General features: G+C 36.4%; 1 protein-coding gene across 4 annotated transcripts in view; it reads right to left on the bottom strand.

The window, feature by feature from the left end:
- NEDD4 (NEDD4 E3 ubiquitin protein ligase) overlaps window positions 1–17,887 on the bottom strand; it is a 71,261-nt gene that overhangs the window by 39,595 nt on the left and 13,779 nt on the right. For 3 of the 4 annotated variants that reach the window (XR_011143636.1, XR_011143637.1, XM_068957900.1), the window contains exons 2-6: window positions 17,700–17,773; window positions 16,021–16,099; window positions 14,939–14,977; window positions 11,468–11,521; window positions 5,086–6,754 (exon numbers count right to left, since the gene is read on the bottom strand). Coding sequence is in view for 2 of the 4 variants with exons in the window: in XM_068957900.1 (XP_068814001.1) it covers window positions 5,086–6,603 (1,518 nt within the window). In the remaining 2 variants the exon portion in view is untranslated. The remainder of the gene's footprint in view (window positions 1–5,085; window positions 6,755–11,467; window positions 11,522–14,938; window positions 14,978–16,020; window positions 16,100–17,699; window positions 17,774–17,887) is intronic. The other variant, XM_068957901.1, reaches the window with a different exon arrangement.

The following is a 17,887-nucleotide window of genomic DNA, read 5'->3' on the forward strand; positions in this document are numbered from 1 at the left end:
GCTATTTACCACCTTCCTTTCCTTCAGGAAAGGAGTCCAATAGATTAACAGATTATTCATTGCAGTTAGTATTTCAGCTATAGCTGAGCTTCTTGACAGTTCTTGGGAGAATACTTGCAGGTCCTGATAATTCTGTTACGGACTTTTCTCTTATGCCATAAACCCTACACAGACTGCGATTTCTGTATTACCACATTTCCCAGGAAATGTTTTTCTTCAATTCAAAATATTATTTCATGTATAACAAAAAGCAAAAGAGCTGTAGGTACATGTAGGTAGACCAATGATCACGGTCTTATATCTGAAAGCCTGCAAGTTATTTGTCTAGTCGGGAGTAAACATAAGAGTGTCTGTCTTTCCTTGGAAAGAAGTTTCACTTTATAACATGTTTTCAAGTGTTTACTAGGCCTTGGAAATGGCATAATTATAGCTTGTGGCTGTATTAAGGAAGCCACACCATCAATTTTCCCCCCCTCTCTGTTCTATTTGATTCATGGCCTTTTAATCTAATATAAGACTGGTTAATTAAAAATATATAATTAATTTCAGAGCTCCTGAAACAGCTATATAATTAATATATAAAGTTTCAAAGTAAGAAAACAACTCATTGTCCAGCTGTCACAAAAATCAAGATTTCTATTACAATAATCAGATTACTAATGCAAAAAAGACTGCTTTCTTTGGCCTGTTGATCAAGTAATGCATTCTACTTCAAAGCTTGTGGAGTCAAAGAACTGATGTGTTGAACTGTTTTCTTTGGCACTGAAAAAAAAAAAAAAAAAACAGAAACTGGGAGAAAGACAGTGAAAGAGAGATTATAGTGAGAAGTATTTACAGCAGGTCCACAAAGGAAAAAGAAAAGGGGATATACTATGCGGAAATAACTACAAAATAGAATATACAAAAAATAGCCAACCTTTTACAGCAATTTTTGCTGAAGCCATGAAAATCTGAATCTCCGCAAAAAAGTTTTTATGAGATTTAAGTCTAACCTAGTTGCCACCATGAGTCTTCAAAAACACACCTCCCCAGTTCTCTTTGACTAAAAGGATATACCACATAGCGATGGGAAACAGAGCCCAGTAATATGATCCTTCAAGATATGCAATACTGAACAATATGAAAGGCGCCGAGGTTATCATGGTAAAGTAGTAAAAAGAAATGTCAGTTTGTGATTTGCCTTGTACCGCACACATGATCTTTTTTGCTTCATCTGCCTCACTTCCTGTACTGATTCGGGACACTGATACCCATACAGCCCCTTTGCTCAAATATGTAAAGATGGAGGGGGCTAGACATGAGCCACAGTTCTCTTTCCTTCTCCCTTTCCTCAAGGCACTGTGCCAAAGCAGAACAAACAGCTGTGTGCGCCTGCACGGTTTGAGAGCTGGACGATGATGTTATAGCAAAACTCCCTCCTAAGACAGAAGCTATACTATAGTTCAAGAGGATGCAAAAGATAACAACAATCTCAGCCTAAGCACCATCTTGCGGAGCAGTGCTTATCAGAGGAATGAAGATCTTCCAGATACAGGTTCTGGTCCCCTCAGCACATTCAAGTCAGCGGCAGGGCAGGTTAGCAAAGAGACATACCCCCTCAAACCATCACGACCTTTTGTCCAAAACTTAAATGGCCGAGAGGGTTGACGGTATTCAACACTACTTCTGCTATCAGTATTGAAGGTTTCAAACGGTATCTCCCTCTACAAACACAAATAGAGGGCCGTTTGTCCACAACCTGATGAAGATTGCTCGACAGTTCTAACTGAAAGTTTTCTTCATACAAGAATGATGATATAAAAGTGTTCTGTACACTAACTCTGAAGATTTTTGCTTCAATATTGGTGTATTTCATCCAATAAAGCTTAAGTAAAATTACTTGTGAACAAAAGAAAAACACCACAATGCTTCCCTTAGTTTTATGAAAAATTATTTTAAAGGTATTTAGTTGCTGAAACAGATTTGTAAGTACACTTACGATGTTCACATTTTCTAACCAGCAGCGATCTTGATCTGGAAGGAATAGCTACCATTAGAAGGTATGTCAACATAATATTATACTTGTGGAAGAGATGAACATAACCATTTTTTAAGAGTATGTTTATGGCCTACAAAAAGCAGAACTGTACTAACTCCTCCTCCCATCCTCTCTACTTAATGTGTGCATACGTATGAAGACATGTAACCTGTCCCCCTACTCACTGCTACCCTGACATCACAGGTGTGAACATGAAAAATGCCTTTGCTCTAGATTGACCTGTACCCTAAACAAGAGATGTATGCACTGAAAAATAATAGAAACAGAAATAGAGAGTCAAAAACAATCTTCAGTGCTGCAGTCATGGACTTTTATATTTCTGCCCCCTGCTTCACATAAATGAAATTCCACTATCTGCTGCAGAACCCATGCAATGTATCTATGAGTGATATGTGGGCCATCACCTCTCCACATTTTTCAACTTAATTAAAAATAATCCAAGGCCTGTTGTCACAGAAACAGTGTTTCTCGCAAACTTTTTTTTTTAGTTTTGATTTTTTTTTTTTTTTTTTAAAGTCAGCCTTTAACAAGCTGTTGATTATAGAAAGCAGGAAACTTGATATTAGGTGGCTGAAGGCTCGTAGCTAGGCACATAAGAAAAGAATGCATAGACCTTTCGCTGCTTCAGACTCTGCAGTCTCTGACTAAAGCACTGATTTGATTTCATGACTGCTCTGTACAGATAGCTGACATTACTAAATGCTACTCCAGTATCAACTTGTTAAATTTGAACCCAGACTCAGCATATCAATATACTAGGCCAGACTAACTGGAGTCAAGAGAAATATTTTGGGAGTTGTTTATTTTTAAATGAGTCACAATACACCATGATAATTAGTTGAACTATATAATTAAATAATTACTGTAGAACCTACTATATTTGCCACAAAGACCAACAGAAAATGCAATAATATATACCCATTTTCTTCTAGTCAACTGCTGAACTGCTATAAAGTCAACTGAGCTTTTTGTTTGGTTTGGGGGGGGGAATGTTGTTTTATTCCTTCTGACAATATGTTTTACAGATTATATAGCAATCAATTTTACATTAAGATTGAAAGGGCCACTTCAGGACTGAAAGGCTCCTGTGCCCGTTGTCCTTGAGTAAAGAAAGAAGTTCGAAACAAAGCTATTGCTATAAAACATTTATCGTCCAGTTTTCTGATGTCAGCATCTTTTAATTCATATGTAAACATAGCACAAACCTACCTATTTGTAAATATACAAAGAATACAACACAGATGCAACAATTTGGAATTCAGACTCTTTCCTCCCACCTCCCAAATTTGTCTTTCACCTTCTAGCTGGAAGGTGAAATTTGAAGAATTCAGGAAGCTTAAAACATGCTGCCCGGCTACCACATTAAAACTCGTCTTCTAATACAGAAGCACGTCACCAAGTGCTTCAAAAGTTAAATCTCCTTTGATTTTATGACAATCCATTGTGAATACAGCTCCTGGGAAATGAAACTATTTTCAGTTCATTGTGCTGTGAGGTTTTCTGAAAAGGTTTACTAACAAAACTTTGTTTTCCTGAACTGGGATTCTAACTAATCTGAGTTCACTAAAATTTACTCCTCACTATTAGACACCAGCTGCCATTAAACAAAAGCTAGCCGTACGCATTTGTGAGAAATGTGCCTGAAGGGCATGACTCAACAGGCTTGCCTTTTTCAATATTCTTTTTAAAAATAACTAGATCTAGACTTAAAATATTTCATAATCTCTTTGTGCTTACTGTGGATTTTGCCATCAGGTTCCCAGCTTGATTTTGGGAATCCCCAAACAATATGCACAGTGACTACTTGTGCTCCACTTGTGATCATGAAGCTTAAGACAAGATCAAAATTACATTAAAAAGTGCATTTTTCTCTAACTCTTGTTAATCAAAAAGCACAACAAAACTCCAGAAAAGTCAAGTGTCAAATCATCAGGCAATGCCCTAAGTAAAGGGAATGACAGACTGAAAATTACAGGATAGTATTTCAAGGTAAGATTACTAGTTTAAAAAGGCACTGTCATAACTACAGATCTTTGGCAGAAAACCCTTTGCTTCTACAAGCAAGTTAGTTTAAGGGTAGTTATGTTGTTTCATGGAGAATGAGGTTTTTAAAATTTAATCAAATCATTTTTATAAATACTAATTGACACATTTTTATCAGTGTTCACAACTAAACCAATACATGATATTCAGATCTTTTAAATCCTTTTGAGGTTATTTTAAAAGCTTTAAAATCCACCTTTCCTGTAGCTTAAGCTGTACTACCAATAAAGACTGCCTCAAGAGTTAATAAGAGCAAACACATTTTTGAATCTTAGTTGGAAGTGAGTTTCATTACCAAAAAATATATTTAATATAAGCCTTCTAGACTCAAGTACTATAATTTGGACAGCAATGTTGTTGGGAGAGGTATTAAGTTACAGTGTACTGCTCAGGCTGAACTAGTGGTTGGAAGGAAAAAAAGGAGAGGAAACTGAAAATTCCTGTGGTTCAGGGTGTATACAGAAACAAATGGTATTTACAGTTCCTCTGCTCAAATATGACTTATCTTTAATTCTACATACAGCAAACTGTTCTGTAAAGTAAAGCTTATATAAATAAACCTAAAAGATACTATAGTACTCTATTCTTTTTTAGATATTTAATATGCAAATTATTTTACTAACTATTAATTTATTGATCAATACAGTTAGGTACTTGAACTTTGTCCAGATTGCAGATGACGTTTTTTAATTTAAATGTCTAAATAACTAGACAAGAAAATCCCTTCAAGTTCATGCAAACAGGAAATTATGGTTTATAATACATCAAATACAGGTATTTCACTGTAAGAACTATTCACCAAAAGGTATTATAGTCTAAAAAGCAAATCTAGAAGTCACGCATTACAGATAGTATTAAAATCAACTTCCTAATGGTGACAGTTTGACACTATTAGGAAATTCTTAAATAGTTGGGTTTAAGTCTTCATAATGAGCTTCATTATTTTCCAGTTAAATTTCATTTGTAAAATACTGTCAAGTTTTTCTATAAACCAGAACACTCACCTTATGGGGTCTCCACAAAGAACTGCCAGACAATTCCCTTTTACAGGTTCCATATCTTTTCTTAACACCACTTGTTTTTGCTTCATTCCCAGGTTTGAACTGTATGTGCAACTGAGACGTCCTTGCATTTTGACACTTGTATTTAAGACTGGATAAACAGCAAGAAATTTTTTGACATGATCCTTCTAATGAAACACTTCTTTGCAAAACATGGTGGGTTCTGCTCATCTGTGCATTCGGTCTTTCTAGTTCCTTTATATTAATCTGATATTCTGAATCTATTTTTGAGGGTAAACATGCAGATGTGCTACGTGCCAGTTTTATAGGAGGATATTTTGCACTGGAGTTCAGATTTAACTCCGGACCGCAACAGCCATTAACCATTTCACTGCTTGATGCAAATGCTCTTTGAGTTAGATGAACTGAAATACAAGAGAAGCCATCAGATTCTTCTTCACAAGTTGCCTGCTCAGAACTATTCAAAATTTGATTTTTGTCCTGTAATGAACTATTCAAGTAAAGCGGCCGAATGTCTCTGACTTCACCAGAAGAGCAAACTGTTTTAGACAGTCGAAGTCCATTGACTGCTGTTGAAAGGAATCCCTTGGGAATGGTTTGATCTTCTTTTTGTGCCAGCTCGCTAGACGAAATAATTAGTTTGTGTGATGTTTGATATGCCCCTCTCTGCGGTAGCTGACCTGAGCTTATCGGAGAAGCTGGAGGAGTACTAGAAGGACTCCTAGGGAAGATTACCAAAGACGAACAACGTCGCAGTGGAATTTTAGTTTTCTTCCTCACTGACAAAGCATCCTGGTCAAAAGTAGTATTACTTCTACATAGAGTTTCCTGAGATGAGCTGTTCTTATAGGCTTTACATTTGTTTGCCATGCTTCTATATGAAGAATTGCCATATACAACATTACTACAGAAAGTACCATCACCTATTGAAAGAGTACAACTACTACTACTGTCACTGAAGATACTGCTAGTATATGAGCCTCCATCGCTTGTGGTACTTGTACATGATCCATAGTCACTGCCAGCACTACTGAAGGATCCATTGTCACTCGCTGCGATGCTACCGATACTGCTATTGCACAAAGCAGTATTGCTCAGATGGCTATCGTTAGATCGATGATCAACCACAGTTCTAGCGCCACAATTTCCTTCATTACCAATACCGGTGAATGAAGTGTCTTCAGGAGCAGCTATGCCATCGCCAGGCTGAAAACATCCATTATACTTTCTAGACTGCAGAGAAATGTGCACTGAGGTGCTCTTTTTTTGTAATGAAGAAATAGTTGCATTTTCTTGTTGATTAATTATTTCCTGCATTATAGGTGCATAGGCAACCTGTCTAGGAGTTGGCTTCGGCTGTACAATATTAGGTGCAGAATTCTGTGAAGGTTTTTTGAGGTACATACGATTGTTACTATCCAAAACATCTTCAGAGGTTTCTGATAATGGATCTGTGTTACTTCTCCGGGTTGCAAAATGCAGTCTTAACTGTCGTGCCATTTGTTCTCATTTCCATGCATATTAGCAAATGAAAACCACAAAGATCCTTCAGCAGAAAGGCTACAGGCAGTTGCACAGAACCCAGATCTAGTACATCACAAGAGTAAGAGCCAATAAAAGTTGCAGTCTTTGTCCTAATTTCTACAAAATACTAGTGGGGAGAGAGAAAAAAAAAAAAAAAAAGAGTACCTCTTGAAATAAGTCAGCCATTCGTTGAACTGCAGTTTCTGGACCGTCTTTGACTGCTTGTAGTCAGAAAGCATTCATTTACAAAGCACTTACGTCCCAACAACCTCAGCTGCAACACACTGTCAAACACTGCTGACCTTGTTTCAATTCTACCTTCGGCAATTTGCATAAATGAATACAATAATAAACTCCCAGTACTTCAAGATTAAAACAGCAACTCCTGCTGCAGCTGCACTAGCTGAGTCAATGTGTCCGTACTTTCCTCAGCAGCGTATGACTACTAATATTTTTACCCATAGGTTTAGAATTACAGGAAGTTGGTAGGAATGAAGTCCCATATAATTGAGTATCAAGTCTAGGATTGAATTTCCAAATAGTAACCATGCTAGCAAACTGCTGAGGTCTGAATTATGCATAAACCAGTAAAATAAGCCTCATCCCCCTTAAAAAAAATATTTTTCTACACTATTTAAATAAAACCTACAAAAACCAGTCATCTCAGAATCTAAACACTGTTAAGTAATCACTCCTCATACAGAGCTGCACGTAGTAGAAACCTCTCCTGTCAACTGTTTAATATTTTTCAGCATGATGCAACTGAATTAGAACCACAACAATTATTCTGATTAATAATTCAACACCTATTTTCAGCCTACCACTTTAAATAATGTATTTTTAACTTTCTCCCAAATTAAAGCTGTTAATGGTAGGAAAAAAAAAAGTTTCTTATGCTCCAAACTGAACTACCTGAACTTGTTTGCTGGAAGTCCACAATAACTGGACATTCATTAGAGTTAGACTGGGCATGCAAATACATGACTAGCTACACAAACAAATTTTGAAACACTAAGATGAAAACCACAGACTGATCATCTAAGATAAATATATGATTACTAAGCATAGTTACAGGAAAAAAGCTATTCTGCATGATCTATCACATACAGACTGACAGTCTCACATTCACAGCTAACTACTATGGTAACTTTTTTTGATAAAGGGATCAGCATTCAAAGAAGTTAATATACTTCCAACTCTTGTATAAGTTACAGGATGGAGAATTCCTCCAAACGTTTCAGTGTCTCATATTGTCTGAAAAGGTCCTTTGCTGGCACCTAGTGGGACTTTGGAAAAAAGACAATCTTGCTGTTAAGTGTTTTTTAGAAACAAACATTTGGTTATGAACACACTTTTGAACACAGAAGCCATATATGATGTAGTACTAAGCTCTACCACGCTAACATGAAATTACTGCTGCTGAAAAAGTGCAAATAGAAGAGAACACTAGGCCATTTATACTTTCATAGGTCATACTACTGTTTTTTTTCCCTGCTCCGTATTTATTTAACCTTTACTGTATTTTAAGCTAGAATGCAATAAAATTAACATTTATATCTCCTTCCCAAATAACAGCTAAGAATCAAATTCACAGAACTCTGTTTGCAAGCAACAAATTTGTTTTCCAATTATACTCCAGGGCTTACTTAACCTCCTTTACTTGAATTCCATTATTAGAATGCAGTAGTAAATGAATACTAGCTTATTCATAAAAAGCCAACAAATACAATAGTTCATCTATTTCATTACATGTTGCCACCTGGACTTCTTCAAATATTATAAAAACACAGAGGGGAAGAGGGAAGGAAAGTAAAAAGTCAAAAAAGCTTTTTGGTTACAGTTTCAAAAAGCTACATTTGAACTTCAAGCACTATATTAAAAAACAAAAATTAAGACACACAAGTAAAAAGGAAATAATGCATTTCTTAAAGCTCCTCTTCTCCCTCACAAATTTATTAGTAGCATTGTTTGTTAGATTTTAGTCTAATCTATAACGAATTGCAATCACTTTATTAGAGAGACGCTGCTTTTAGTAGAAGTATCCCTGCCCATCGGGGATAATCTGAAGCGTTCTTCCAATTTTACTTAAGATATTTACATAAATAATACTTACATAAACGATAAGTTGACAGATTTTGGTAACTCAGGGTTCAGATTTAAGTCAGATTTTTCAGTACATCACTCCTCCTTCGCTATAAATCTATAGGTATAGCCAGTCAACTACAGCTTCTTTAGTCAGTTTAACGTGGCTTTTTAATACGAAATTCTGTGCGTTTCTGAATCAGTGTTGATATAAAAAATAATAATAATTTTAAAAAGACCAATAGCCCCACTGAAATCTTAACATCATTGATTACTTCACTGTCGTTAACATGGGTTTTGGAATTTATCTTATAGATTTTTATATTTCAAATGATTATAAGACCGGAAGTGATAGCAAGAAGTCATCTAGTCCCTCCAGTGGCCCATCTCCTCAATGATATCACTGCTCTTCCTGGTGGAAATTTTTCTAATGTGTTTTTAAAGACTACGATAACTGAGGACTCCACAAACTACTCAAGCCATTTATTCTGTTAGTGGTTTACAACAAGTCAGTGGAAATATTTAGCATTCCCTTACCAAATCAGATCCAAGCCAGGTGACCTTTGAAAAGACTCAAAAGCCATTACAGCAAGATTTTAAAACTCCAGCTGTTGGTGATATAATCAATGCAGTAGGCATTGAATTTAAGCCTGTCTCTGAAGGAGATGAGTTTTGAGCCTGTTTTTAAAGAAGGCAACTTATCTTAAAAAAAGATATTTCAAAATTAAATTTCTCCCCCAAAATTATAGGGAATACATGCACAGGACAAAATTCTAAGAAAAGAACAGAATCTGTTGGGAGAGAGATCTCACAAATAGAAGAGGATTTCAGCTGTATCAACTCACTTTCATACAGCGTTTAAACAGCCATTCAGTAGGTATGAGAATGAAAGGCCAATTAACACACCTACCTACCAAAGCCTACTAAAATCATGGAAGCCTACTACACCCTTTGATCATAGCTGCACATCCTAATGAAGGAGCATGAGGCACCCTTGACCCCGGTAATTAACATGAACTAACAGAACTAAGGGAGTCCGTCCATTCCAAACAGTCACAGGTAAAGCTGCTATTTTACTGTTTGAAAAAGTTTTCTAAAGACATTCGAGACAGAAATTTGGTGCTTCATCACCCAGAGAACAAGCTAAAGAACAGGGAGATAGCCTTTTCCAATCAACGAATGAGGAAATTGAAAAAATTAAAATACGTAGGGAGTATCGTAGAACTACACAGTCACTGATCAGGTTCTGCTATTTTTGGTATGTGAATACAATCACACATAGGAAATAAGGCACTGTTTACAAGTTGATGCCAATGACAGATTTTATTAGTTCCTCTACCGCTAACGAAGAGGTCAAGCAACTTTTTTTTACTCTCGATTACAAAGAGAATACTAGGGAATTCTTTTGGAGGAAATCACAGGGAAAGCATTGGCCTTCCTCCCAAAAATCTGACTTTTTAATCATGCCTCCTAGATCCCGGGAGAGGGTGGGGGGCGGGGGGAAGGCTGTAACGTCCCAATGAGTAACAGACAGAGTACTTTGATCTGATAAAGAATATAGTGTAGCCCCTACTGTTGTCTTGAGAAGAACATCTGACCATCCCAACAAATCATATTTGATCTGCCATATAAAGCATCGTTACTATTGACGCCCTTGAAATTCGTTTTTAAAATAAAGAGGCATCACACTTGAAATACCTGGGACAGTTAATATCACCGGCAGCCAACAAGTATTATGCTTTGGGAACTGTGAAACGCCTATAACAAAAAAATAAGCATCTTCTTTCTTAAATCTAATTATTCTAGACAGTTTATACTTATGTTTATTGACCTCTTCACTTTCCAACTTCAACAAAACAGCAACTCCATAAAAGATGCAATGGATTACTGAACCTATGTAGATAGCATTAAGAAAAAGTTAGGTTCTTCATAGCCAACACGTTCTTCAGCCACAGAGTGATCCTTTAGAATGGCTATCAGAGCAAGATTGTATTAAGAGTACAAACTAAAGACCACTTAATCTTGCAAAATAGTCCCAAACTATTGCAGAAGGAAACGGTATATTATCTCTCCAGTGAGAGCGAATGTCTAACTGTTAAGTGGCCCCAGGATGCATCTGTCACAACTGCATTGCATCATCCTTATTCATTTACAGGAGAACATACAGACAGAAAGACAAAGCAGCAGACATCTTCAGACAGAAAATGACAGCACGGTCAGAGGAGGAATTATGATTGTGAGGAAATAAACACACAACCTATCCCTAACTTACCTATGACCTCCCATTCAGAGAGTAGCACCTACCTTCCAGATCACCATCCACTGCCCTCTCGCTAGATTTTCAAACAAATGCACACACACTTTCTTGTATGCTATTCCTCACATTTAGAAGAAGCTTCTCAAACATGTACAGATATTTGTATTCTTAACAGTATTTTCTTTATAGTTAAAAACGAGAATTCAGTGCATAGCTTTGAAAAAAATCACTGAAGGATTTGGCCATGTCATTTGGGAAGCATCATAAAAGAATGACTTTTTACAAGTGAAAGCAAGTTAAAAGTTAAGCAGTAGTAATATTATTGCTTCAGAGAACCACAAAGTGCATTAATAATAAGTATTATTATTAATAAGTAACTGAGTCAGATGTGCCTTTAATTTTAATTAAACTTTAAAAAATTATTTTAATCTGTGGCATTCAGATGAACTTACTTTCACTCAAGTCTTTAATAAATAGCAACATTAATACAAAAGGACCTACCAAACGGTTTTCATCAAATACTTCAAAAAGGAGTCTGTGTTTCTGAGGATTAACCTAGGAAAAAGAAAAGTGTTAATTATTAGTTAAAACATACACTAAGATTTCAGCATTTGTCTTATTTAGCAAAATTTCAAAATTTACATGAGGGAGTATACATAAGACTAATAAAAATGCAAAATTTAAAATGACAATTTGTCATAGTACTTGGTGAGTGAGTTCAGGAATATAACTGACAATGTAATCTTGCTTGAAGAAAAAAAAAATCCATCAGATTCATACTCTGGAATATAAGATTTTCAAGGTAGCCTTGTCTGTAAGTAAATTCTCCTATCCGCACACTCCTCATAGGCAGCATTTGTCCCAAAGTTTAAAAGCCATTTCAAATGTTAAATGTATACATGTTTACATGCTACATGTCACATGTTTACAAACAAAAGAAAACCCAGTCAAGATTTCAAAATTTTAAGAAAAACGCAGAAGGAGCAGGCTAATCACACACAGAATCACAGAATGGTTGCAGTTGGAAGGGACCTCTGTAGTTCATCTAGTCCAACCCCCCTGCTCAAGCAGGGTCCTCTAGAGCATGTTGCACAGGATCGCATCCAGACGGGTTCTGAATATCTCCAGGGAAGGAGACTCTACAACCTCTCTGGGTAACCTGTTCCAGTGCTCAGTCCACCCTCACAGGAAAGAGGTTCTTCCTCATGTTCAGATAGAACTTCCTGTGTTTCAGTTTGTGCCAGTTGCCTCTTGTCCTGTCGCTGGGCACCACTGAAAAGAGTCTGGCCCCATCCTCTTGACACCCTCCCTTCAGATACTTGTACACATTGATGAGATCGCCTCTCAGTCTTCTCTTCTCTAGACTGAACAGGCCCAGCTCGCTCAGCCTTTCTTCATAGGAGAGATGCTCCAGTCCCCTCATCACTTTTGTAGCCCTCCTCTGGACTCTCTCCAGTAGCGCCATGTCTCTCTTGTACTGGGGAGCCCAGAACTCCAGATGTGGCCTCACCAGGGCTGAGGAGAGGGGGAGGATCACCTCCCTCAACCTGCTGGCAACACTCTGCCTAATGCACCCCAGCATACCCTTGGCCACCTTGGCCACAAGGGCACATTGCTGGCTCATGCTGAACTTCTTGTCCACCAGGATTCCCAGGTTCTTCTCGGCAGAGCTACTTTCCAGCAGGTAAATCCTCAAAGAGCCATAGTTACTAAAAATTTTCTTTAAATTATTTCCTGACTATAGTAAAAAGTGTTCCTGCTTTGAAGTCATTCTGATGACAAAATAAAATACTGCTCTCCTATACTGAACATAGCTGTTACAGCTGTCAAGAATTGCTGCTTACAGAAAGTAAGTTATATGAAAGTGTATGATATGTAGCAGAGGATGCTTGATATTTGATAAAGAATCTCTGTATCCTTTGGATGCTTGAACAAACCCTTGCTGACAACAAGGACAAAGTACTTGATCTATTTTGACTATCTGAGCAGAACTGAGCTACCCCTAATGTAGCATATGAAAATAACTTAATTTTCCAAATTACATAAAATCAATTTTTTAAATCAAAGTACAATCTTGGCATCTAGATTGCAACTTTGATTCTCTAGCAATTGGACCTCAGAGGGTACGCAAGTACATCCTTTTAACTAGAAACACAGACCATATTAGGGGTCCAAAAGGACCTCTGTAACCGTTCTTAAAGCAATAAAGTGTCATAGCATGAAATTGGGATTCCTTAAATTATTAACAGAATGGAAGAGATCCAATAATCCAGAAAAATGAAACAAAACAAAGACCAGAGCTTCCATCCAAGATGAAAAAAACACTCTAGTGAAAAAAGAGTGTATCTTAGAGAAGAACTGTTTTCTAAATTTAATTACACCATCAACACAAACCTTGGAAAAAAAAAGTTCTTGTTTTTTTCTTCTTTGTAACAACAAGATTGTGCATCTTATTGATAAAAGGCAAAGGAATAGGCAGAATATAGATGATTCTATTCAAAATACCTGTCTCTGTATTACATGATACCATTATTAGAGAATCTAGACCACACAGAATTGAACATATAAAATATCATATTAACGGACCAAATATAGCTTAGTGAAAAAACTCACATAAATGTAAATGAGATAATATAAATACATTGGGCTGTTACTAGATCATTCATCAAGAGAGTCACTCATCTGATGTTGTTCAGTATTTTAAACGAGGTATATAATGTAAACATATTTCTGATCAATTGTAATTTGCTAGTCTGCCATCAGTTAAAGTTTATTTTCTATGCAAAATTTAAATCCAGTGGTTTAACTCAGTCCGCCAAACTATGGTTTAATACAGCCAAGTTCAATACAATATACAGCTAGGAACAAAGAATGAATGTCATCTATGCAGAGGAGACAATTAAAATTGGTGATTCCATAAACCACTGAAAAATCACCATTGATAAATGTTTCAATAAAAGTCTTAGTGTAATGCTGTAGTAAAGAGCACTAAAACAATTCTCAGACAAACAAAAAAGGAATATCAATCAGAAGCAGGGAAATGATCTTTTTTCCTTCCTTATGTAACACTGACAAAAAGAAAGAGGATGCTACCTCTAAGCTCAAGAATAGTAAACAATATTAGGGAGAGTTTGAAAGAGAGCAACAAAAGGGAAAAAGAGGATCAAAACAACCCCAAGGGTGCAAGGCTTAAGGAGTTCAGTCTGCTCAGGTTATCAGATGGAAAATTGTAATAAACACTGATCACTTTCTAGAGGTACTCACACATGTAAAGATATCTGATATTACAATTTTTTAATGCTGCAGAAAACAGTGTAATAAAACTCAGTGACTGGATGTTGATGTTACACATTGGCTTATATAAAATTCAGTTATAAAATAAAATTCAAGATATGAGAGGGAAATTCACTATCACTTTGAATCTCAGAAAGTTGACTTTGTTAAACATGCTCAGATTCTGAGAGAGAAGCCAGAGCGTGTACATAGGCTGGGTTATATTGCACGAGCGTTCACCTTCTACAGCGGGTCCCCGAGTCCCTGGAATTCTGAACAACACAGTTCACGCTCAGCCAACAAGTTCACAGACTGTCAGAACAAGACCTAAATTAAATAACAAATCTACATTTGCTCCTAAAGCAATAGGAGGAGTGTAATACCACGTTCACTATGCAACATACCCGTATCAAATTGGATGAACCAAGACTGGTGCTATCTCAAAACTGTTTTTTAATTCATGCTCATATTTTTGAGCATGCAGGGAATAAAGGAGATGGTAAGATTTTTATTTGTGCTAGAATTAAATTTTAAGCTTTAACACTAACAAACGTATTTATACAGAAAGCAATCTGCGAGCATTTGAACATTAATTATAAAGACGGCATTTTTGATTTTAAGCTCAAGTAGTGAGAAAACATTTTTTCTAATAAAAATTAAATGCCCAATATAGGTAATAAGATTTTAAAAAATACTTACTCTAAATAAAAGTTCTTCATTCCACTTCGGATTTAAGGACTATATAAGGGAGAACAAAAGACAACACTGGTTACACTGACAGTTCGGTACTGGCCTCACTTGATGTTTTACATCTATTTCAACTTCTGTAATAACCTACTTGAAAAGAAAGCACAAAAGCTTCGGTTTTGCTTTTGCAGATAAAAATCACAGGACTCTTATGCCGTTTAATACAGTGCTGAAAGACGACAATTTATGCAAGTACTATCAGATTTTGGCTAATGCCTCAGGTGCAGAAAAAGCTCTATAATACAATCCAAATCAGTTAACTTATGGTATGTCTTCAGTAATGGCCATTGCCTTCTCCTGAGTCTGGATGCCCTCACTATCCACACTGCTTACCTGCAAGCACTGTTAATCCTGAAGTTATGTGCTCTCTTAGCAAATGCCAAATCTCTCAACCATGTAATCTAGTCAGACCAGGCATAGGCGGACCAAACACAGCATCACCTGCTCCACCAAATCTCTCGCTCAAGTGTGGCTATTTTTAAAAATACAATAGATGCTTTGAACCTTCATTTCTGCTAAACTAACAATTATCAACATGAACAGAAATGGGTCATAGGTGCAAGGGTCATCTCATGATATAAGCCACAGACACGATCTGAGACCAACAATTTGGAAGAGTATTTTCCCTCTCATGTACACAATTTTCTTAGCTGACAAAGCAAGCTATCAGTACTAACAATGAACCTGCACGTTTCTAGAGAAAACAGCAGCACCATGGTTGAAGTGAAGCGTGCAATTTAATGGTGAAGAGAGACAACAATCTGTCTCTATTTCTGTGTAATTTCACATCATTAAAGTTCTAAGACAATCAGAACAGTTCCGTATTTCCATGACTGGTTTAGTTTTGAACCAGTACTCGCCTCATCCTCCTTAATGTTTCTCTACCTTTCACAAATAATTATTGAAAGGAAAACACTAAAGCAGTGCCACAAACTGAAAATCAGGATAAATCATGGAATGTTTATCATGTCCTTTCACTACATTACGTATCATATTTCCACACCCCACAAGGAACAAAAAATAGAAAAGCTAACCTTTCTAATAGTTTTTGTTTGAACGCTGGTAAGGACTCCATTCACTGGATCATATACTGTCACTTTCACATATGGGTCGCTAGCAAAAAAAGACAGAAAGTTGTTAGATACCCTTTCTGTTAGCGTTATTAGCAGCTGAGTTTGAGAGGCTGTGAAATCAGGAGTTCCAAGTACTTTTGAACATCTCATGTGTTTATACTTCACCAACATTTTCTAATTAGTTTGAGATAACACTATTCTAATTATTGTTATTGATTACGTCCACACTAGCTGTGCCATTTTACATTCTGTATATCACTGCAATCCTAATACATTTCGATAAGGTGTACATGAAAATTTTCAGTTGTGATTGAAAAAGCTTGAAGAATTAAGGCTTTGGTTTTTAATAAAAAAATTAAAACATCTGGAATTTGAAGTATTCCTGATTCCTAAATGCAGTATTTTTACTAAATGTGTATCAGTTTCACAGAGTTTTGAGTTTAACCGAATATTTCTGCTAATGAAGGTGTCTAATACGGTTGCTTAAAACAGCCCACTGCCTCATTTTTTTTCTTCTTGTGCTACAAGAGGCAACAGATTATATGCATCTCTACTTTTCATGAATAGACACAAGCCATTCAATTGCTCACACAGGCTATGAACATAGGTGATTAAGGCCCTTTGCCATATAGCAAAGGGGCATACAATTTTCACATATTTAAGTTATGAGAAAAGCTGCCCTATTTTTGTTTGAAGTAAAAAAATTCTTATGTGGAAAAACAAACTGGAAAGAGACTATCTGGCATAGGGAAAATATGAATATCACATGAGAATTTTTCTAATGCTAAACTGATGTCACATATAACAGTAATATTGCTAGTGCTAAAATAACAGCATTCCTGTACACATGCCAAAACAGCTGACAGTAGCACTAGCACTACACCCAGCAGTACTTTTCTAGACCCTCTGTTTGCCGGCCAGGAGAAAAGGCAGCTTTACTACAAGCTGCATGTTGCCATTTGTCAATTTGACAAGATCTTGCAAAGCATTTCAATTACAAAGTCTGATCTTCATTGTAGTTAATGTTTTAAACTACTTTGATTGTTTCTTCCCTTATACAGATTTTCAGCTTTTAAATTTGTGCATATCAAGAGCCTGCAGACACTGGCATGGTTTACCCCATCTATAGAATTGGTGGATGCTCCTCTGCCTATAAATTGAGTTGAAACAGTCTTGCTACTACCAGTGTTTAGTGTTGTGTTCATTCCAGGTCTTTAACACACAGATGAGAGAGAACTTAGTTTATAACCATTCACAGCTAGTTCTTCTGAACTACTGTTATTTTAGCTGCAGCCCAACTGAAGTAAAATATCATACATTACATATACATATACACACATACACCACACCATCTATGGCAGAACTATTTTACATGCAGAGAATTAAACTTCCCCACATATTGCTTTGCCAACGCATGAGCTAGCTCTCCAAATGACTCTTGGGCAAAAAAATAGATGTCTTCATGCTTATATAGACTCTGATCACTTTATAAAGTTACCAGTTAAAAGAATTCCAATCTTTTGGAAAGAGGCATAGCAAGATAAATACTAAGATAACAGCCCACTACACATAATAAACAGCTGTAGAAAGAAAATGAAGCATCATCTGTCCCTTAATACATTAACTACATATATTCTTACCTGGCTCCTAAGATATCCTTCTTGGCTAGGCCAATTCCAGCTATAATCTTCACCCTGACAATTCTTGTGTTCTCCTAAAATATAAAATAACGTGCTCAAGACACATTCCATAAAAATTTCAAAATAATAATTTTAATTTACAAAGCTAAAAGCAACTATTGGCATAACTTTCAATTCACTCTGAAAGC

This window comes from Struthio camelus, chromosome 12 (genome assembly GCF_040807025.1).
Source record: "Struthio camelus isolate bStrCam1 chromosome 12, bStrCam1.hap1, whole genome shotgun sequence".
Classification (NCBI taxonomy): Eukaryota; Metazoa; Chordata; class Aves; order Struthioniformes; family Struthionidae; genus Struthio; species Struthio camelus.